This window comes from Phascolarctos cinereus, unplaced genomic scaffold (genome assembly GCF_003287225.1).
Source record: "Phascolarctos cinereus isolate Bilbo 61053 unplaced genomic scaffold, phaCin_HiC Scaffold_9;HRSCAF=440, whole genome shotgun sequence".
Taxonomy (NCBI): Eukaryota; Metazoa; Chordata; class Mammalia; order Diprotodontia; family Phascolarctidae; genus Phascolarctos; species Phascolarctos cinereus.
Genome location: NW_027556402.1, coordinates 30075574 through 30099636, shown reverse-complemented (window position 1 = coordinate 30099636; position 24063 = coordinate 30075574). Strand labels below are relative to the sequence as shown.

At 38.8% G+C, this 24063-nt stretch overlaps 1 protein-coding gene across 1 annotated transcript in view; it reads left to right on the top strand.

Annotated features, from left to right (window-relative positions):
- NFKB1 (nuclear factor kappa B subunit 1) overlaps positions 1 to 24063 on the top strand; it is a 159613-nt gene that overhangs the window by 122873 nt on the left and 12677 nt on the right. The window contains 9 exon segments of the mRNA XM_020988300.2: positions 936 to 1027; positions 3480 to 3618; positions 8000 to 8143; positions 8953 to 9039; positions 10647 to 10835; positions 12330 to 12471; positions 15839 to 15953; positions 23118 to 23319; positions 23827 to 23996. Of these exon segments, the coding sequence (XP_020843959.1) occupies positions 936 to 1027; positions 3480 to 3618; positions 8000 to 8143; positions 8953 to 9039; positions 10647 to 10835; positions 12330 to 12471; positions 15839 to 15953; positions 23118 to 23319; positions 23827 to 23996 (1280 nt within the window).

The following is a 24063-nucleotide window of genomic DNA, read 5'->3' as shown; positions in this document are numbered from 1 at the left end:
CCACTGTGCCACCTAGCTGCCCCAAATTTTAACTTAATTTTAATTTTTAATTTAATTAAAATTAGATTAATTAAAAATTAATTAAAATCAAAATTTTAAAAATTAAAAAATAAAAATAAAGGCAAAAAAGTACTATAATTTAATCTATTTTATTTATTGGATGAGGAATTAAGATGAGAAAAGATGGATTGGGGAAAAAGTCAGTGGATCTCAAATGTCTTGTGCTGTCACTATATACTTAGGACCTTAGCAGATACCAATAATTGTTTCAGAAGTATCTTGGCAGAACCAAGAGGACTTTGTACACAATAACAGCCACGTTATGCAATGAGTAAGATTGTTAAACTGAACCCTTCTCAGCATTATGAGGATCTAAGACATCTCCAGAGGCCTTGGGATGGAAAATACTGTCCACATCCAAAGAAAGAACTATGGAAGTCAAATTGCTATCACTTGTTTTTACCTTCTGTTGAGTTTTGTTTCATCTTCTGATGGTCCTTCCTATTGGTTTTAATTTTTACTTACAACTTCACTAATGTGAAAATGTGTTTAATGGGGATGTAAATGTAAAACTATATCAGATTGTGCGCCATTCTGGGGAGGGTGGGGGGGAGGAAGGGGGAGAAAAATTTTCAACTCAAAAGCATATGGAAGTGATTGTTGATAATCAAAATAAATTAATAAAATTAAAAAAAAAACTATCTTGGCAACTGACTTTTACCAGGAGGAAGTAGCAAGTGTTGGAAGGCTACATCAAGGGTAACAGATTGGCAAGAATAGAGATAGATTATGGCGTGTTTTGAAATAATATCTTTCTAACTCTATGATGCCTTCATTTCATTTCATTTATTTATTTATTTTTTGATGCCTTCATTTTTAACTTGCTTATAAGACATCATTTAAAAAATCCATAAAGAGGTATAACTCTTTTATAGATGACATCCAAATTCGATTTTATGAAGAAGAGGAGAATGGTGGATTCTGGGAAGGCTTTGGAGATTTTTCTCCCACAGATGTTCACAGACAGGTAAAGATATGTTTGGATATTTTTTGAGAGGTATATCACTATGATTTGATAGAGTGCTAGAAATGCTAGCTGTGGGAATAAGATAAGAAAAAGAAATTAGGGGAATGAACATGGCCTGTTAACAAGTATTTATGAAGCACTGACAGTGTACTGGGCACTGTGTTAAGCTCTGGAGATACAAAGAAAGGCAAAATAAATGAGAGAAAGAAAGAATGAACAGTATCAAGGAGCTCAGAGTCTTAATGGACAAATGAAAGAAAATGATCACTTTTGTATATTTTTGAGATTTGGGGTTTTGGGGGGGGCTTGAGGGTAATTAAAAAGTTTGGGGTTATTAGTATGTTATTTACTAATATAATATGTAATAGGTATAATATATTCTATATAATATATTATATAATATTATTAATATTGATATATCGGGTAATTAAATTAGATAATTAAAAAGCACAGTGTCTCTGGAATCACAATTTCTAAATTTCATTCTCAACTGTGACACTTAGTAGCTCTGTGGCCTTGTGTCAAATCCTTTATCCTTTTCAAACCTCAGTTTCTTTGTCTGCAAAATTGAGGGAATTTGATGGGAAATGCTTCTTTTATATTGGTTGTTAAGGATTCTGTGTTCTATTAAAGATTCTGTGATGCTTCAGGTGCTACATAAGCATCAGCAGTTATCATGATGAAATCTAGCCCTTTGTCTTCACCAAAAGAATTGGATTACTCACGAACTTTTATTTAAATCCTGTGGCAAAATACTTGAAATAACTGTGAGGGTTTTTTTTTAACCCCCAGAAAAATCATTAATCATACAGGTCCCCCATTAACCTTTGAGTCTCAGACTCTATGACAAGTCTTTGGTATGTCTACCTGTTTGCTTCCTTGATGAGTCATAGGCAATGAGCTCTGTACTCTTTTAAAAAAATTATTTTTAATTTATGGAATGAAACAAGTATTTCTATAACACAGAATAATAAAAAAAAAGATGATTGCACATGAAACTGCAAGTCTGTTATATACAACTTGCTATTCCTTTTAAATATATAATAGTTATCATGTAAATTTCTTTTTTTCCCTTTTTTCCTTCCCTTCCCTCTCCCCAACCCAAAGATAGCTATTATTAGACAAATATGCATATGTATGTAAAATTATTCTTTGCATCTATTTATCAGTTCTTTCTCTGGATGCACATAGTGGCTTCTTTCATATGTCCTTTGTTGTTAATTTCAGTGTTTACAATAGTCAAAAATAGTCAAAATAGCTCAAAGTTGTTCTCTTCCCACAAGAGTGGCATGCTTGAGCCTGTAAACAAATATTTATTGTTGTTCAGTCATTTCAGTTGTGTTCAATTTTCATGACCCCATTTGGGGTTTTCTTGGCAGAGATACTGGAGTGATTTGAATTGCCTTTTCTAGCTCGTTTTACAGATGAGAAAATTGAGGCAAACGGAGTTAAGTGACTTGCCCAGGGTCTCACAGCTAGGAAGTGTCTGGGGTCATATTTGAATTCAAGTCTTCCTGATTTCAGGCCTGGTGCTCTATCTACTGCATCATCTTACTGCCCCTATAAATAAATATTATATCTGCCAAAATACATTTCACTGAAAAGTCTTCAAACTAAGGTCCTCTTCTAGCTAGTGTATTTTAACCCATCATGAAAAGGGTTGTCCAATGATAACTTAGCATGTGTTTGAAAGCTGAGAATTTGGCAAGTCCAGTGCTGAGGATATTGATGAGGGGATAGTTATCGTGCAGGGAAAAGAGGTTGTAAGGGCAGAGAGATATCAGACCCTTTGTCCAGTCCTCTGCACTCCTCTCCCCTCAGTGAGAAAACCCCTTCTCCCAATAAGGATCTCCAGCTTACAGTCTGGGCCACTGAGATATTACATGACTTGCCCAGGGTCACACGGCCAATGTGTACCTGAAATAAGATTGGGACCCAGGTCTTCCTAAGTCTAATGCCTCCTCTCTGGCCACACCACCTCTATCCCAGCAGCACATGAGAACATATGAGTTTTCAGGCTTATGCATTTGGGGGCATTAGCTGGGCTTTCCTGAGGGTGCAGAGAGCTCTGAAGTGTAACACACAGGGAGTGTATTTAATTTCTAGAGTGGTACATCCTGGGCAGCTACCCTTTTTCCTTCTTCCCTTCCCTCCCGCCTCCCCCAACTAATTAGAAGCAGTGCTGTTAGAAGCAGTTATAGCAGGCTCTTAGGGCTGATATTGAAGAGGGAGAGAATGGGCCACCCATTTATTAGACCATCTTATAGTTGTGAAATTTATACTCATAGGCACGATCGATTTTTAAAACACTGGGTGAAATTGAACAATACAAATTAGATTATATTGGTCATTTAAAATAGCTCTTTTATCCAAAAACTTACTGAGAGAGAGAGAGACAGACAAAAGCTACCTATCCTTGTCCTATATAAAGCTGGGTCTCTGTGTCTTGCAGTTTGCCATTGTATTCAAAACTCCAAAGTATAAAGATGTCAATATCACCAAGCCAGCATCTGTATTTGTCCAGTTGAGGCGGAAATCTGACTTGGAAACCAGTGAGCCAAAGCCTTTTCTGTACTACCCAGAAATTAAAGGTAAGTCATTTTTGTCTCCTGCGATCATTTCTCTAAGGCATAGACGCATAAGTATGAGTGAGAGGAAGCTCTCATCTGGCTGTGTAACTAGGAAGGAAAGGGATAGGTGAGTTTGATTTGAGGAAATGTAAAGAGAGAAATTATTCATATTCTACTATTAGGATAATGAGCTCTAAACCCATCAGGTTTTTGTTCGTTTGTTTTGGTCTGGACCTTTGACTCATAATCGTCAGGAACTCTCGGTGAGAAATTTCCATCTCCAGACATACATTGAGAACAGTGTTGAGTCTAGGAAAGCAGCCTGGAACACTCAGAGGTTGTTTGTGATGTCTGTGGTTTCTCAACTAGTATGTGTCAGAAGCTGGACTTGTATTGGATCACAGGATCTCCATTATGGTCCAGGAAATAGACCAGAGAGTTATTGTCAAAAATTCTGAGAAGACATTGAGTTGATTGGTTACCTACCAAAGGTGCTAGGCATTATATGCACACACATATACACATGTATACATATATGTATGCATGTATGTGCATGTACACACGTGTACATATACACACATACATATGTATACATGCATACACACATTTTTATACACACACACATGTGTGTGTGTGTATATATACACAAAAAACCCACCCAAATTATCAGCAGTATATGTGTATGGGTGGGTGTGGGTATGGGTGTGTGTATTATACACGTATATACAAAACCCAAAACATAGTCCTATAATAGCACAAAATCATGCACATACTCTTGGAATATTGTGCGCATTTCTGGTTGCTGACCGCAAGAAAGATGTAAATTTTAGGCAATAAGTAAGTAGCAGGAAGGGCAACAAAAGTCATTAAAAGAATGAGAGGGGTCAGTGTATGGAGGAGGAGTAAAAAGATCTCAATTGAAAACAAAAGCTGAGAGATAGTAAGATCGAGCTTTATATAATTGTGGGTGAATATAGACTGTAAGAATCAGTGCATGATGCTTGCCTTTTCAGTGAGGGTGGGTGGGGAGGGAGGAAGGGAGAAAATTTAGAGCCCAAAGTTTTAAAAACATGTTAAAAAAATGCTTTCACATGCAACTAGAAAATAAGAAATACAGGAAATGGGGTACAGAAATCTATCCTGCCGTACAGGAAAATGGAAGAGGAAGGGGAAAAGAGAAGGGGGGAAGAGAGAGAAGATTGGGCAGACTAGGGGAAGGGGAATTCAGAATGCATGACATCTTGGGGTGGGGGGAGGGAAGAGATGGGGTGAAAATTTGGAACTCAAAATATTGTGGAAGTAAATGTTGAAAACTAAAAATAAATAAATTTATATTAAAAATTAAAAATTAAAATAAAAAGAATCAGTGCATGAGAACTAGGGGTACCCTGAAAAGTTTGAAAGAGAAAGGTCAGGAGAAATACAATTAATAAATAATAGCTAGAATTTACATAGTACTTTACAAGTATCTTATTTTATATTCATAACAACCCTGGGAGGCAGGTACTATTATAACAGATGAACGAACTGGGGCCAGCAGAGATTGTGACTTGCCCAGGATCACACAGCTAGTAAATTTCTGAGGTTGAATTTGAATTCAGGTCCTCCATTCTATCCAGCTACTTATTCTATTTTAGACATCAGGAAGTACTTTAGAAATTAGGTTACTGTAAGAGATGATATTAGCTGAAAATATAGTTACAAAAATGGTTTTGCTAGAATAATGGCTATCTGATCTGTGATAGATTACTATAGGAAGCCTGGAGTGTTTGGGGAAAGAGGAAAATCCGTCTCAAAGCGTCATGATATAAATGGAAAAGGTCACCAGACCAAAAATCAGGAAACTTGGCTTCTTTCTTTAACTTGTGTGTGACCTTGGGGAGATCACTTCGTCTTTGAGCTTTTATGGTGTTGGCCTGAATGATGTCTAAAGTTCTATCTGGGCCCAGTATTTCCATAATTTCTTTGATTTCCTGACCATTAATATTCTTTCCAAGATGGTTAGCTGTGACTTTTCACAATAATAAATTCCCTTGTGCTTTTCAAAGAGAGGCTATAGGGCTGAATAATCCAGGAGCCTGGCCCAGGGCCATCATACTTATGTTCAGTCCAAGACAGATTCAGAATGATGGTCTCTGAATGTAATGAGGTTGACTGTGTGGGATTTATTGTGTGAATTGATTTTAGTTGGAATAAATCAACCATTTGTAATGGAATTTAAATAGTTATAGTGATATGTGTTGGTAGGGAATCCATTTTATTTTTGAAAATTGCCTCTAAATTTCCCATTTTTCACACAGAATACGTCTGATAAATAACCGTGGTGTGAGCTAAGCAAAATGCATAAGAAAACCCAAACTCCTACTTTGGTCTCTTTTGAGACTCCATATTTTCTTTAGAATTGACTGGATGATGGGTACTTCCATCTTGTTCTACCTGGTCAAAGACCAGAGCATGATGAAGTATAACCAGCAGCACCGAAGATGAGTAATGGATTGGGCTTTTAGTTCATCATGGTAAAATTTAGGGGGAAATCAGGCAAACTCATTAAAAGTTGTGAAATCACATTGAAAGTAGTGAAGTGAACTTCCCCAGATCCAGTTCAGTCATCTCTAAAATTACCCAGCAGTGAAGTTTCTACAGGTGGTGTATTTCCTCAAAAGTTGACCAGCCCTGGCTCTTTTCCTCTTGAGGCAATCCCTTAAGATATCTGGGCTTGGTTTTTAAAATCATCATCATCATCGCCTGATAACTTCAGAGATCAGAAGGAGACTTTCCTTTCTAATTAGGTTTGTGTTATCTCATCTCCACTTCATGTGTTATCATGACCTGTGCCATCTTTTTTGCATCTCATTCTCCCCCACGATCAGCTGATTAGTTTGCTTTAAAAGAAATAGTAATTGTAAATCCCAATCATTATTTTGGTGTTCAGTCATTTCTGACTGTTCGTCATTTAAGGTTTTCTTGGCAAAGATACTGGAGTGATTTGCCATTTCCTTCTCCAGCTCATTTTACAGATGAAGGAACTGAGGCAAATGGGGTTTATATTAGTACCTACTATGCTGGGCATTGTGCTAAGGGCTTTATAAATATTACTTCTTTTGATCCTCACAAGAACCCCAGGAGGGGCAGCTAGGTGGCACAGTGGATGGCGCTCCGGCCTTGGAGTCAGGAGAACCTGAGTTCAAATCTGGCCTCAGACACTTGGCACTTACTAGCTGTGTGACCCTGGGCAAGGCATTTAACCCCAGTTACCAAAGGGGAAAAAAAACCCCCGGGAAGTTGGAGCTATTATTATTTCTGTTTTACAGTTGAGGGAATAGGCAATCAGGTAAGTGACTTGCCCAGAGTCACGTAGCTACTAGGTGTCTGAGGCTGGATTTGAACTCATTGCTTCCTGACTCCAGGCCAGTGCTCTGTGCACTGTGGCACCACCTAGCTGTACTGAAAGGCAGCATGGAATAGTGGGTAGAGAGCCTGCCTCAGAGTCACAAGACCTGGGTTCAGGTCCTGTCTCTGACATATACAGGCTGTGTGACCTTGGGCAAATCACTCAACCCCTTAGTGCCCCAGGCAGCTCTGTGAGTTTTAGAGCATATGCTGATGAAGACACTTCATCCTGGAGGGAGTTCATCATGCCCAGTGAAATAAGAAATCCAGTCTTTTTTCTTTTCTTTTCTTTGTTTTTTTTTTTTTTTAGTAAGCAATCTCTCCCCAGATACAAGTATAGCAGCCTCTCCTGGACCATAGTGATTGATGTGAAAGCTTTGACCTGATCTGTTTGCATCTAGGCTTCCTCCTTCCTTGGTCAGCTTAGGAGCCCCTCTCCAGGGGCTCAGTTTTGGAGCCAGACTCCATATAGGTATCCAGTTGGCTTGAGCCCAACCGCAGCTCAGAACGTCCCTGTTTGGTGACTGCAGCCTCAGCCCTCTCTAAGAGCAAAAAATTACAGGCAGTATGCCACTCTGCCCAGCTGCAGACTTTTAAAAAAAAAAAGGAAAGAAAAAAAGAAATATCACCAGTGTCTTCTGTCTTGTACTTTTCTAAACATTCTAGTCCTATTCATCTTGGTAACTATGGTGAATTTAAAAACTCTTGCGAGGAGAGTTGGGGACCATTGTGAGCCCTTAGTGTGTTGGTAGGACTTGGGTGTGGCCTTTCTTGTGGTATCACTGTATCTGTTGCACAATTTGGTTACCCTTTGGAAGTGCTAATACAGTGCTTCTTGAAATCTGGTGTCTTTTCTCTGTAAGTACTTTCAATTTCCCTTTAAAGTGTTTAAAAATATATTCAGTGTTGATATTCTCTTTGTGGGTCCTGGTATCAACGAATTCAATCCTTTTTTCCCCTCTTTGGTTTCTCTTCTCCCTTCTTTCTTCTCTCTCTCTCTCTCCAAATACAGATAAAGAAGAAGTCCAAAGAAAACGACAAAAACTCATGCCTAATTTTTCAGATAGTTTTGGTGGTGGGAGTGGCCCTGGAGCAGGAGGAGGAGGGATGTATGGTGGTGGCGGTGGAGGCGGTGGGAGCGGAACTGCCGGCCCCGGTAAGAATACCATCCAGCATCTCCATGATGTTGGTTTGCATGGAGACCACGTTTCCCCATCCCTTCTCCCCCCATCCAGCTTATAGAAAATCCATGTGTGATCTAGAAGCAGCGCTGTTTTTCAGTACGTGCCTGAATGTGTTTTTCCTTTTAATGAGATCTCATTTTAGGCATGCAGTTAATATTAAGCCTGTAGTCGGACTTATGGTATTTGCTTGGGGTAAAATGTTCTTTTCCTGCAAAATAAGGCTGTTTGTTAAATTGGTTGTGGCAATCCGAATCTCATTCTGTATTCTCTTTTATTCCCCAAGCAACATCATAGACCTTCCTTTAAACCAAAGATATTTGAGTTAGGGCTATCATAACCTACTATTAACATGTCTACTTAATTATTCAAGAAATGGGTCACCCCCGCCCCAATACATACACACACATAACTCCCAAACCCAGGAAAGGTAGCTTGCAGTTAATTTTTTTGTTTTCTTCACAACAACCCCATGAAGTAGGTAGTGCCAGTATGATCATCTCTGTTTTATGCAGGGAGAAGTAGAAGCCCAGGAGGTGCCCAATGGTCACACATCTCCTAGTTAACGGAACAGTGGAAGACCAGAAATTTTGTAGAAGTGGAACTCTGGTAGCAATGACCGCTCCTCCTCCAACGTTTCTGGAGCTTTCTGATTTATGGTAGAGGCACATATCATTCATCCCAAGAATGAGCCCTGTTGGTAGTGGAGGAGAGATGTCACTGTTGACTTTTAACCAAAGTAAAAATCATAACGGCTCGTCTTTTATTTCCTTTGCTTTTTTAGGATATGGCTTTGCTCCCTATGGATTTTCTTATGGAGGAATTCCCTTCCATCCTGGCACAACCAAGTCTAATGCTGGGATGAAACATGGTAATGAATGCTGGGTTTTGTAATGTTAAAGGAAGAATACTAACAACAAAATAATCCGCAAACACCAAAAGAAGAAAGGTGTCTATAGTTTTACCACAATAATAAGTTTTCTACTCACATCTCGAAGAATTAAGTGAATGCAAATGAACATGATATTTTGCGAAAAAGTTCTATTGAAGTTACACAATTATAGAGTGGGAGGGGACCCTGAAGCCATGTAGGCCAATATGTACCTACACAACAATGGTTCTCAAACTTTTTGGTTTTGGACTCCTTTACACTCTTTTAAAATTATTTTACAACCTTTAAATTTTACAATGTCTTTTAAAATTTTAAAATTTAAATTTTATGATCTTTTTGAAATTTAAATTTTAAAAATTAAAGTTAAAATTTACAGTCTTTTAAAATTATTGAGGATTCAAAAGTGATCATCAGTTATTTACGCAGGTTCTGCCTATCAGCACTTTCTGCATTATAAGTTAAAACTGACCAATTTAAAATATTTATTAATTCATTTAAAATAATAACAAACCCATGGCATGTTAACATAAATAATATCTTCATGAAAAAAACTATATCTTCCAGAACAAAAAAATTTTATTGAGAAGAATGCTTTACATATTTTTTTCCCCAAATTTCTCTTATGAATACTTTAGTAGAAGAAAAGTGGATTCTTTTATCTTTCTGCAGTCAATCTGCTGCAATATGTTGTCTTGAAATATGCGAAGAAAATCCAACCCCCTGCAGATAGAGTTGGAAAACGAGTATTTTGAGAGGAAAATGATATCTTAGTCTTGTTATGAAAAGAGCTTTGCCCTCGCAGGTCCTCTGACAGGGCCTTGGGGACCACCAGGAATCTACGGGGCTACGCCTTATGAACTGCTGAACTATGCTGTTCTTGTTCAGTCATTTTGGTTGTGTCTGACTCTTTGTGACCCATTTTGGAGTTTTCTTGGCAAAGATACTGGAGTGGTTGGCCATTTCCTTCTCCAGTTGATTTACAGATGAGGAAACTGAGGCAAACAGGGTTAAGTGACTTGCCCAGGGTCACACAGCTAGTAAATATCTGAGGCCTGATTTGAACTCAGGTCTTCCTGATTCCAGGCCCAGTACTGTATTTACTATGCCACCTAGCCGCCCTGAACATCTAAGTAGAGCCTACTGATTCTATCAGTAGATGATAAGGGAGAAAGAAAATTATCCAGACTTTTTTTTTTCTTTTAAAAAATTTTTTTATTATGAACTTAATCATCAATGAACATGAATAGTTAAATATACAAAGAACAAAAAAGGATTACCTATAAACTTCTTTACATATACTTTTTTAAACTTAAAAAAGTTCATTTACAATTAGTAGAAGCTTTTAACCTCTTAAAATAAAAGAATGGTTTAATTTTAAAAGTCAAGAAAGTGAAAATTTGAAAATTATTGAAAAACTTTTTTTATAAGCCTTTTTAAAACATCTATCTGAAAATAACCTTTTTCTTCTCCATTTTCAGTGGAGTTACCTATCATGTACTGTTGGGTCCTTCTTAACATATCATATTATAAAGGGGGGGGGAGTTGATTAGACTGAGAACCAGCTGATCTTTATTCATTATTTTTAGAAACCCTAGACTCCTCATCTGAGCAAGGCCATGAAGGCTGTGACAGTAGAGATAACAGGGACTCTGCAGATCTTTCTGGGAAAATACTACAAACCACAGAGCAAGAAGATAAGTCCAGAGTCACTGGGGAAGATGAGGTTACTTTAACGTGCGCAGTAGGAGTGGAGGAGGAAGACTGTAGGTTACAGGGTGAGTGATAAGTAAATGATTAATCTTTATTAGAGCTTCTACATAGCAAGGTATTTCCTGAAGCTGATTAAAAGGGTGTCTTGGTGGTTTTTTAATGTTAAGATGAACCTGACATGTTAATGCCTAACATGGTATGCCTTGTAGAATTTTATACTCTAGGGACACAGTATAGAACATGCATGTTAGACCTTTTTTTCTATTCCATCATCATCAGGTTTTTTTTTACAAATACATCTGCCTCAGATAATACATACCGGAAGGATGTGTGTCTATCCTGATTTTTAAATGTTTCAGAGAAGATTTCCCCCTAACCTTCTTTAGTAACCCACTGATGTGTCTTATAAACAAAATCTCAAAATCTGGAAGCAGGAGGGAATCTCAGAGGTCATTTTTATTTTAACCTGGAAAATCTAACATCTCAAAAAGTAGTAACCCAGATTCTGAACAAAGACCTCCAGGGATGGGAAACTCCCTCCCAAAGCAGCCCGGATGCACGTTGGAGAGCTCTGATTCTTACATCAAACTTAAACCTGCCTGTCTGCAGCTTCTGTCTGTCACTCTCAGGTCCACTTTCTGGGCCCAAGCAGAACAAGCCTAATCCCTCTCCCACACAGCCATTCAGAAACTTGTAGGTGGCCTTTCTACACTCCTCCTACCCCCCAGCCCTCAAGTTTTCTCCAGGCCAAACATCCTCAGAATTCTCAACCAGGCTGGGGTGAAGATTTGTCTGAAAACAAGACAGGCTAAACAATTTCTCCTGACCTTTTCCCCGTACCATTTTCTAGATGAATTAGTTACATGATTATTTGTGCCCTCTGCTGAAAATACTGAGAACTGCTGAGATAGTCTGTGATATTTCTAGGCTGTTTGCCAAGAGGAAGTAAGCCATAAAAACACTAATGGCTCATGGAAACTGTCTTCCAAATGTGGATCAATTACATGTTTTTGCTAGGCTATCCCTTTCTTCCCTACTTTCTGGGTGGGGGGAACCTTCCAGAGACTGGGAACCCTATTTTTTTTTCCCAGAGAGCTGTAACTTTAACCTTTAATTTGTAACAAATCTGCCATTGCTGCTGACAGAATCTAATGAAATGTTGACTGCACTAAGGCATTGATTATCCATCTCAGTCAGAGCCCAATATGACTTGGGTTTTTAGGCTGAGGGTCCTCATCACGAGTGGAAGCATTCAGATCAAAATGGTAGTTTGCTCATTTCTTTTAAGCAGGCAAATCTCTCTGGTTCTCTCATCTAGTATTTTTTCCCCATTTAATAAACACTAGATTGAATTCTCAGACTCCTGTGCTGCTTCTAATGTAAGACCCCCAATCTTTTCAAGCAAAACAATGCACATCTCAGAGAGAAAGTGAACTAACTGATTTTTGCATGTTGATCTTTTGTCAAGAGATATAATTGCCTGTAAGAAATGGGCATAAGAAACCGCAGTATGACTGCTACTATCAGTTCTTTGAGGAAGACGGATGATTACTTTGCAGGTGACCTGTTCCTAGAGAAGGCCATGCAGCTTGCTAAACGGCATGCCAGCGCTCTCTTTGACTATGCAGTGACTGGTGACGTGAAGATGTTGCTAGCTGTCCAACGCCATCTTACTGCAGTGCAGGATGACAATGGGGACAAGTAAGTGGGACTGTATAGAGAACAAGGAGTTGGGGGAGAGGAGTGGGCCTGGAGATGGCAAGGGTTGCACTAAGCTATCAAATGACTGCCGGGGTTGGGGCATTCTAAGACATCCAGATAACAATTGTAATAATAGCCAATGTTATATAATGCTTTAAGGTTTGCTAAGTACCTTACAAATATTATGTCATTTTATCCTCACAACAACCCTGGAAGGTAGGTACTGTTATTCCCCACATTTCAGAGATGAGGAAACTGAGGCTGAGAGGTTAAGTGACTTGCCCAGGGTCACGCAGCTAGTAAGTATCGGAGGCAGGATTTAAACTCAGATCTTCCTGACTCCACGTTCAACGTTCAAGCCATTGTACCACCTGGCTGTCTAGATTTAAAGAAGCCCAGGGGGCTCTGTCAAATCGGCCTCCTTGCTCTTCCCTAGCTGGAATGGCCTTCTTCATCATCCCTTCATAGAAATGTCTGAGATAGTGGAGATAGTGTAGCCTGCTGGGAAGGAGGACCGAGATGGCTATGTAGAGGGCCAGTCCTTGATGAAAAGTCTTGCCTCATGTGTTGTGTTGATTGTTGGCAGAGGGCTCACCAACCCAGACTTTGCTTCCAAGCAAGTCCAGGAAGGAGGTGTGGTGAGGTCATCCATTTTATCCCAAGGTTGAATGAGTATCTGGGTTCCTCAGATTTTTTTTTAGATGGTCCTTGATGACGAGCCTTCAAACACTCTAGCCTCCAGTGAGTGTTCTGCTTAGCTCAGCCCCTGAGCAGATCCCTGGGGGCAGAGGCAAAGTTTCCTTTTGTAGAATTTTTCCATGCCCCAGTCACCCATTTTTCTTCAGGTCATTTTTCTCTTTTAGCTACTATTTGCAATATCTTCAACTCCATTTTGCCCTCATTGGTGTCTTTTTTTCCCCTTAAAGTGTCTTTTTTTCCCCCTTACCTATTAAAAACTTTTTTTTAGTCTAGCTACAAACTGTTCTCCTTAGACAGAGTTTTCACTGAAACATTGTTCAAAGGGCTGCAGAGAAGTTACCAAGCTGATCTTCCTAAAGCCGCTAGTCTGACCATATATCACCCTCCTCCCTCCTTTAGTAAACTGCAGTAGCTCCCTATTACCTCCAAGACCAAATACAAAATTCTCTGTTTTATAACTCCCCACCCCCCCACTCACCTTTCCAGTCTTCTTCTACCTTACTTTTCTTCATGTACACTTCATGAGCATCAGCCTGTTCCTCGCACAAAATACTCTTTGCATTTTCACTGGCTGTGCCTCACGCCTGGAATTCTCCCTCTCCTCATCTCTGCCTCCTGGATTCCCTGACTTCCTTCAAGTCTCAGTTAAAATTTCATCTTCTACAAAAAAACTTTTCCCAATCCCTCTTAATACTAGTGCCTTCTCTCTATGGCTATCCTCAGTTTATCTTGTAAATATCTTGTTTGTACGTAGTTATGTGAATATCATCTTCCCATTAGATTGTGAGCAAGGACTGTCTTTGGCCTTTCTTTGCATTCCCAGAGCTTAGCATAGAGCTTGGGACATAGTAGGTTCTTAATAACTGTTTGTTGACTCAGTAAGTAACTATATTCTGTTGCAGTTACTACTTTCTTCTGTATACCTTAATTAATTGTAGTAAGTTGGTTTGTTTTTAAATATTTTTAATATTTTAATTTTAATATTTAATAATTTTTAATATTTTAATATTTTTAAAAAATATTTGAGTGTTTCCCTTGGTTTGCACCTAGCCAGGGTGTTTGATTAATGTCACAATGATAGCATCTGTCAGTGATTCCTATGCGCCAGTCTTTCCATTTCTGCTCTTACGGTAGTTTTAAACTTTGTCCCATCATACCTGGCCAATCCCCATGAGCTCTCTTTGAAAGTGATCTAGAGGGTTCTTTCTTCATAGTCTTCTGACAGGCTTAGAGACTGTAATGAACTGTCACAAGCCAAGTGCTTTGACTAAAATCTACTGAAATCAGTGTCATCACTGAAATGTTTTTTTCCCCTTGACTTTGGTGAAAAACCTGAAGCAGATCCTTAAAGCAAATAATAACCCTGAGTATCCAGCAATCAGACATCAGTGTTCTCATTCCTTACAGTGCAACCAAAGATGTGGTATATGCACTGACCTTACTGTTGTACAGCCCAAGAGAATTCATACAACCTTTATGTTTAATGCCACAGTAACTGTAGATCAGAAAATATACCAGAAAATATTCTTCAGTGCAAAATAATGTATACTTCAAAGAGAAAATAGTGAAGGAAGACAGTCATTTTCTAGTGAATTTTTCAGGGGAAATCCAGAGCTAATGAGATCATAATAAGAAATCTTTATTAATTAAAAGTGACTGCAAAAATATGAAAATGTCTGCATGAAATGATGAATGAAAAAATCAGAACTTGAGATTTTTGTCTACAAATTGATTCCTATGAGATTAAAAAAATGTTTTCTCAATCATGAGGACTGGAAGGAATTTTAGAATTTGATGATTATTTCTTTGCTATCACTATTTGGCATATATGTTTAGTTTTCATTATACCACTGAATAAAGACGAATTTTAAAGAAAAAAGAAATGGCTTCTGGAGAGGTAGAGAGTTGTGTGTGCTGTAGGAGCAGGGGAAGCCAAACAATAAGGAGTGTTTAAGCATGTAGAGAGAGCCCAAAGAAAACAATTGGTGAGCGCCTGTCTGAAGGGATTTAAATGAGTATTTAGAGCAGCAGCATCTGCCCTAATGAATTAGTCCCCACTGTGTGTATGATCATATCTTTAGTAGAGAACAAGAGTAATAATGATTATTTTATTCCTCTTCTTCCTCATCACCGCATCATCATCATCATCACGGGGTTAGAGAGCCAAGATTCAGTTAAAGAGAATGATTTGTAATAACTGAAACAACAGATATCTTTTCCTGCTAACATTACGGCTCATTTTCTTAAACTTTTTTCATCTTTAGCTGATTAACAATCTGAATCCCGTAGCCATGAGCCATCACATAAATGACAAGGAAAAACTGAGAAATCAAAACTCCTGACCATTAGGAAATCCCCACATGGAGGGAAAATTATTTCTTCTCTGAAATACACGTGGAAATTCTTTAGGAAGTTTTGGAAAGTGTGACATTTTTAGTGGTCCATATGCATGATGCCTTCCCCAAGTTTCAAGTGTTGATAGAAATCTTACAGCATAGTACCTCAATAAACATCATCTTTTTCTTAGAAAACCTCTGATTGGTGCTTATAGACCATTAAATATGAACCTAAATAAATTGGTGCTTATAGACCATCAAATATGAACCTATAAATTCATAAACTGATTTTCCCCCCACTAATTGATTATTTCACTATCTTTACATTCTAGTGTATTACACTTAGCAATCATCCATCTTCATGCTGAATTGGTACGGAACCTTCTAGAAGTGATATCTGGTTTGGTTTCTGATGACATCATTAACATGAGAAATGACCTCTACCAGGTAAGCAGAGATATCAGTTTTTATTTAAAAATTCATTTTTTTAAAATTTAAAGTTGGCTAAAGAAATTTCTTAAAATACGAGGTAATATAGAAACTTCCAGGCCATGGAACATGGGCCATATTAGGCCCTTGAATAAATTTGATGCAACAAGTGATTGATTACATGTTCTTTGCACTTGTCCCTGTATGTGGCCACAAAAATGTGGCATAGCTTTGAAAAATCTTTAGTGATAATATTGTAAAAATACTCTGTGTTTGACTGTTAACCCCATGAGAAAAGAACCTTTTTTATTTCTGGGTGAGCCATTATGCTTATATAAATTGTGACACAATTAACTTTTAACATCTTGGTGTGAAAGGATATGGACAGCTACGTGGTGCAGTGGCAGAGAACCAGGCCTGAAGTCAGGAAGACTTATCTTCCTGAGTTCATATCCAGCCTCAGACCCTTACTAGCTGTGTAACCCTGCGCAAAACACTTAACCCCGTTTACCTCAGTTTGCTCATCTGTCAAATGAGCTGGAGAAGGAAATGGCAAACCATTCCAGTATCTTTGCCAAGAAAACCCTAAATGGGATCATGAAAAGTCAGACACAACTGAAAAATGACTGAACAATAACAATGAAAGGAAAAAAAAACGCAAAGAGTTCAGGTTTGGGTGGGTTTTTTTTTCTTGGAATATTGAAAAAGGGAAATATACTAAAATATGATAGGTTCCTTGTCTTACATGCACTGTGTCACACCTTTACTAAGATCAGGGGAAGATACTGTAATACTAATTCAAAGCACTCTAGACTCAAAACCTTCAGGTAAGGCAGTTACTGACCATCTATTCTTTGTACTTCTCTTACTGCTTCCTCTATGAAAGAAGAAGAAGATATAAGAGTCAACTATACGTAAGAAGCCTAAAGATTGTTGCAAGGAAAAAAATTATCGAAAGTCCAGAGTAAATGTACACAAAAGATAAAAAAAATGTTTAGGGCTCTAAAAAAGAGTGCTTCAAATTATAACTTAACTGACAAAATTAGATGATTTCAGGAGAAAAGGTGTGTTTCCAAAAGTGGAAAAGGAAAAAGAGACCAAGGCAGAAGAAAAGAGAAGCCCATAAGATATTTCAGTATCCTAGAAATTAAGTGAGGAGTATCTTACAAGGTTTCCAAAACCAATCATTTTCTTTTTTATTTTTCCTTTTAAGAAAACTTTATTTCCCACTTAAACAGTTTGGTCACATCACAACAGTATTTTTCATAAATGGCAGTTATTCTGAAATCTTTATTTAAGGTCTCTGTATCTGAGGTGATAAAATCATATCAATACAAGAAATATTAAAAAAAAACAAAACAGTGCAAATTGTACATAGCACACAGCTTTCACTGCATGAGTGAGTGAGGCTTTGCTCTGCATATGTTCAGCTCTGTCAGTACTGCTGGGCCCAGCTATTAAAATGAAAATTTCCTGGCTTTCCATAATTTTTTAAAAATATATCCAGAGACTCCAGCTGGAGAATGAGTGGATCTATTTTGACCACATTGCAAATGGGGCCTACTTTGAACAGTCTGATGGTCTCTTGGTATGATTGTTCACTCCATCCATAGAGAACAAAACACCACCCACCTGTCTGTGCCTAGGAGAAGGTCTTCACTGAAGAGCAGGCACCCTTCAGATCATGACTTTCTCTTCATGTCAGGCTGTCTCTTCCATTCTCTTCCTTCTCCTTTTATCTTTCTCTAACCTGATGCTGCTTTCTCCCCGTACCCATCCCACGTATTTTCCTTTGTTGTCTTTCTTCTCCCCTCTTTCTTATCTGTTCCTCACTTTCCTTTTACTTTTTCCAGTTGTCTAAGCTTTATGCTTCCCTTTGCCCAAATATTTCCTTAGTCTAGGTAAGGCTTTCACTCTGAGGTAGAGTATTAAGTAAAGATTTTTGTTGCTATTTTTGTTGTACTGATTTAATGAAGTTCCCAGTTCTTAACTTAAAAAAAAATTCTCTATTTTAGAACAACAAAAATCTGTTAAGTTACTTGTGTGTGACTCTCAAGTGATTTATTTTTCCCCTATGATGGGTCATTGATTCTTGAAAGGCAAAAGGTTCTGCACTCCTGATTTCTCATCATCTTCTTTCTCTGGCCATTTACTGAAAGTGGTAAAGGAACTGGTCTCTTATGACACAGAAAGGAGGCTGAGGTAGGGGATTCTTCATTGGTGCATGACTCATAATTTGTAGGAAGGTTTGCACGTAGCCACGGCTTTGGTGATAGCTTCATTTTAGATTTTCTTTTGGAAACATTGTGCCATTTGGCTAGGTCCCACAACTCGTGTGTGTGTGAGGCTAGATCTGAACTCAATTCTTCCTGACTCCAGGCCCAGCCCTCTATCCACTGAGCCACCTATTGGCCTCAACTTCAATATTATGACTGATTAAGCAAATTCAACTCTACTTCGTTTAAGGATTACCTATTTAAGGATCACCAACCATGATGGGAATAGGTATACTTAATTCTTTTGGTAACATGGGACAGTGGGAGGGACCAGGTTGCAGTTATGTCTTTTTTATCTTAACTTTTTCAAAATACATTTCCCTAAGTTAGGGATTAATTAAGGTGTTATTCTCTATCACCACCAAAAATACTTTTCTTATTTTTTCTGTAATTAAGATATATAATTATGAATTTAAAAAAATTTTAAAATATTTTTGTGGCCAATCAGTTGGCAGGATTCATTAACCACCTGTTATGTGCCAGGTATTATGCTAAGCATTGGTCAAAGAGGGAATTTGTTTTGTTTAACTATGCATATATATTATAAGGGCTTTTTTCCCAACTCATTGTTGGGAGAGAGGGATCAGAGAAAAATATTTGTTAATTTAAAAATATATAATTTAATTTTAAATAAAATCCATAGATCAAGAAAATAGCAGATACACTCCTGAAAGGAATTTTCTGAGAGAGTTAACTAACCCCCAGTTATTCTGGGGGACAAATATTATTCTGTAGATTGTAGGATGGAAGGAACCCGGGGTTCTTAGAAGTCATACCAACATATTCCAGTCCTGATAATTTGGAGGGGCTTTAAGCATGGTCCCAGAGACAAGCTAGACATTTATCCTCTAAAAACAAGCCTAAGTTTGGAGCTGCTCATCACCACGTTAGCTGCAGAATGATGAAGTATTAGGCCATAGAAACTCAAAAAGTCCCATCCATTGGGAGGAAGATCAGTAAATGCCCCCCTGGACACAATCACAGGTACCTGAAGTACTCCAGTCAATATACAGGCAATCTCTGCTTATCATTTTTGACCCTAATTTCAACAGCTTCTTTCAACCAGCCTTTTTTTTTTAATTAAAAAAATATGCTTGATGAAAAATGGCAGCATCATATTCCTCCCCTTTCCAAGGGAGATCTAATCATTGTTTGTGAATGATGAATCAGCTAAAGACCAAGCAGCAGAAGATAGAATAGCAGACACCCCAAATGGTCTATAAAATAATAATAAAAATGCACATTTACCTGGGGCTTTCATTTTGGCCAAGCGCTCTCCCCCACTGGTCTTGTGCATTAACCTCATTATAACTCTAGTGCTGGAAGGAACCTCAGAGGTCACCGAGTCCAATGCCTTCATTTTACAGATGAGGAAACTGAGGTTCAGTGAGATTGCCCAAAGTCACACATTTGACATTCAAATCCAGTCTCATGACTCCAAGTGCCATAAAGACTCAATGATGTATTTAATACATGTAATCCAAACCTGGGCCTGTGCACACCGCCTATTGATGAATTCCACATAATTGGGGGAAAACTGTTCTTTTTTAGCCTTTAAAGACACGTATTTTACAAAAGAGCAAAATTTTTAGTAAATTAGGTAAAAAGTAGCTGAGCATGAGCCACTTTGAAGCAAGCGATATTTATAATAGTAATACTGATAGCTAGCATTTACATGGTGCTTTGATGTTTGCAGAGTGCTCTACATATGTTACTCATTCGATCCATATAACAACCCTGGCATGTGGGTGCTATTTTTGTCCCCTTTTACAGGTGAGGAAACTCAGGAACAGAAAAGCTAGGTGACTTGCTGAGGGTCACATAGCTCATAAGGATCTGCAGCAGGATTTGAACTCAGGTCTTCCTGATTCTAAGCCCTGTGCTGCTTTATCTGCTGGGCCTCATAGTTGCCAACAGCATTTCACTAAGTTATTCCAGAGCAGCTCCGAACAGAAGGAAGGGGTGGAGGGTGCCACACATAATCAGAGCCCCAGCAAGTTGTGGGAGGGATGCTATTCCTAGCTCACATCACTTATTTGACAAGGAGATCTTGGCTAAATCATCTTGCTTCTCTGCCTCCTCCTCCATTAAATAATCCTGGCCTACCTTAGATGGCTGGTATTGTCGTAAGCATAAATATAATAAATATTAGCACAAGCATAAGTCATGACAGAAGAAAGACCTTTGACTTCTCAAATTGCCTTTTTATTTAAAAATTTCTTATTCTGAACTTGGACTCCAAAACCCCAGGCATTTCCATACACATGGGACACAAAAAAAGTGCTCTGTGTGAAACTGTAAATCCCTTGTTTCATATCATTTTTTTTTCACAAAATACTTTCAAAACTGGCCAACTTGTCTATACTTCCTTTCGAACTTCCTTCTGTTATCTTTGTCCATCTGAAAAATTTGTCATGCCCCTGCCCCCTCCCATTTTGGCCAAAGCTGTTGCTGACCTTCCGTTTTCCCAATTAAAAATCCAAAGAAATAAAGGGGGGAAAGAAACCTTATAAGGAAGGAAGAAAACAAGCATTTATTAGGTACCAGCTCATTCCATTCACTGTATGAAAGCCTTTACAAACATTATCTCATTTGATCCTCACAACTTAGAAGGCAGGGACTATTATTATCCCATTTTAGAGTTGCTGAGGGTCACATAGCTCATAAGGATCTGCAGCAGGATTTGAACTTCAGGAAACTGAAGCTAACAGATATTGGATAACACACAGCTAGCTAATATCTGATTTGAACTCAGGTCTTCCTGATTCCAGGCCCTGAGCTCTATCCCCTGCTTCACTTAGTTGCCATAGTATAGAACTTACCCCAAAGGGCTGTTGTGAACATAAAGCAAACCTTACCATGTGGTATCAGTATCAATATTTTACTCAACTTCTAGCACCAAGTGCAATGCCTGGCACATGGTAGGCACTTGCTTAATAAATGTTTATTGAATTGAGTTTATTAAATGATTGTGAAGGTTAGTTACTAACTCAATCAGGCAGTTCACAACTTTTTTTTAAGGTTCTCTAAAGCAAAGATGCTTCCTTATTAGTTTATGGTAGCCATGATAATTAATGTAAATAAATCATAAAGAAATGCTGGGACTCTATCACTCTGAATAATCTCAAACACCTGGCCCTGGAAAGAGTCAGCTTTCCTTCCCCGACTAAACACATATAGCATAATGTGTGAGGTAGCCAGGATGCTATTAGCCGGCCTTGTGGGGGAGTCACAGCCCGTAACGGCCCATTGAAGGGGAAAGTATGCAAACAGGCATTGCTAGCCAGGGCAGGTTGCTCCATGCTGTTCTGTGAAACACTCTCATTTGTATAAAATTAAAATATTGCTGTTCTCTTGTCAGGGATCTCACTTTTTTAGAACAAAGTTGCTTTTGTTGACTATTTATCTTGCTACTTTCTTCTAAGGTGTCTTTTTTTTTATCCCCTATTTCACTTCAGAAAAGGTTTTCAGAACTTCCTACCAACATTTCATCCACTTAATGGATGGGAAATCCATTGGGCCCCTGCTAGGTGTTAGAGGCTTGACTATTCCAATATCCAGTGAGCCTCTGAGTGCCTGCAGGGGTCCAAGAAAGTCGCTTAGCCACCCGCAGTGGAAGAATTCGTTGCTCCAAAGTGGTAGTGTGGATTTGGCTTAAGAGAGACAGCAAGCAGATGACCCATCTTGATAGAGAAAATTGCTGTGTGTGTGTGTGTGTGTGTGTGTGTGTGTGTGTGTGTGTGTGTCAAGGTTTGCATTGAATCAGAGCACATTCCTTAAGTAGGGGGTTCTAGCTGTAGTGACCTTAAGAAAGACAGCCAATAGAGGGCCTACAGAAGGCTCAAGTTTTGAGTAGAGTTGTTGACAAGTAAAAATTTGACCAAGAACAAGTCCCTGCTAGAAAGAAATTCAGATATCAGTGTAGAACAGTGGAATGACTGGGCAGCTAGGTGGCACACTGTATAGTTCCTGGAGTCAGAAAGACTCATCTCCCTGAGTTCAAACTAGCCTCAGACACTTGCTAGCTGTATGACCCTGGGCAAGCCCCTTAACCCTGTTTGCCTCAGTTTCTTCATCTGTCAAATGAGCTTGAGAAGGAAATGGTGAAACCACTCCAGTATCTATTGCAAGAATACCCCAAATGGGGTCACGAAGAGTCAAACACAACTAAATAACATAGTGCAGTGAGCACTGATTGATGTCAGAGAATCTGGGTTCAAATCCTGGCTCTGTTACTATGTGATTTTAGTCAAAGCATTTAAATTCTCTAGGTCTTGGTTTCTTTGTTTTTAAAACAAAGGGGTTGGGGCAGCTAGGTGGTGCAGTGCAGGAGAACTTGAGTTCAAATCTGGTCTCACTTACCAGCTGGGTGACCCTGGGCAAGTCACTTAACCCCAATTGCCTCGCCAAAATAAAATAAAATGAAGTAGTTGGACTAGATCCCTTTCTATTCTAAATCTGTCATCCTGACCTATTTTAATGGAAATTGTAAAAAATGCATTGTGATAATAAAAGTATGAACACAGCCCTAATTAAAGGATGTGTTCCGTGTTCTTCCAAAAATACTTAATATGCCTATATTTAGTAACCCTATAATTTACAAAGTGCCCCAAAAGTCTTAGTGCAGTTTTAAGTAAACTGCACTAAAGGTCTTTAGGAAATCTTCTGTAATATTATTAATTGAAGAGGTGCCAGTCTGCATTGGTAGATAGAGTTTTCTCATCCCTATAGTATGAAAGGGAGGGAGAGAGATTTGCCATAGGTCAGACAGTAGCCTCCAGGTGGCTATAGGAAAAAGAATCCTTGACCGCTTCTGGCTCTGATAACATTGTAGAAATAGTAGAGGTTTTCTTCTTTTCTCCATTTTCCTAACATAGACTTTGCCTCCTTTCCATACCATTTCCAGACTCCCTTGCACTTAGCAGTCATCACCAAGCAGGAAGATGTGGTAGAGGACCTGTTGAGGGCTGGAGCCGATGTGAGCCTTCCTGACCGCCTGGGGAACTCAGTCCTACACTTAGCTGCGAAGGAAGGACATGACAGAATTCTGAGCATATTACTGAAGCACAAAAAGATAGCACCGCTTATCAATCATCCCAATGGTGAAGGTAGGGGAAAAAAAATCACGTTGGCTTTCCGTCAAAATGAGTGGTTGATTTTGTTAACGTTTCTCCAGTAGCTGTTGTAGTTTTTGTAGTTGCTTCTGTAGCTGAAGTAGATGGTCACGTAATAAATGTGGGTCCCTAACTAACTCTACTTTTTCATCATCTCATAACTTTCTGTTGTTTGTTGTTGTTAAATTAATGCTTTTAGAAGGAATTTGGCACATTAGGTGGCAAAAGAAACAGCTAAGATACAACCAAAGGAAGGTGAATGAAGGGTTATCATTTCGAAGAATGGCCATATTTTGTCCATCAGAGAAGGAAAACAGCAGAAAAGGAATGTTGCAAGAGGGATAAATTTATGTTAGTTCTGTAGAAGAGCTTGGACCTTGGACCATTAAGGAGTGGAAGGAGAGAGGGGTTTTCTAAACTGTGCAACTGATCTTTGGGGATTTTCCACCGAGGCTACCATCATTCACTGGTGACTTCTGCATTTTGTACTTTGTGCCATAGGCTTGAACGCGATTCATCTGGCTATGCTGATCAACAGTATGTCCTGCCTTCGGCTAATGATTGCTGCTGGCGCAGATGTCAATGCTCAGGAGCAGACATCCGGGCGCACCGCCCTGCATCTGGCTGTCGAACAAGAGAATGTATCCTTGGCTGGCTGCCTGTTGTTAGAGGTGAGTGTGCTCACTGCCCTTTTAATTCAAGGCCCAGACTGCAAAATGGACAAAGCTCTAAGAGAGC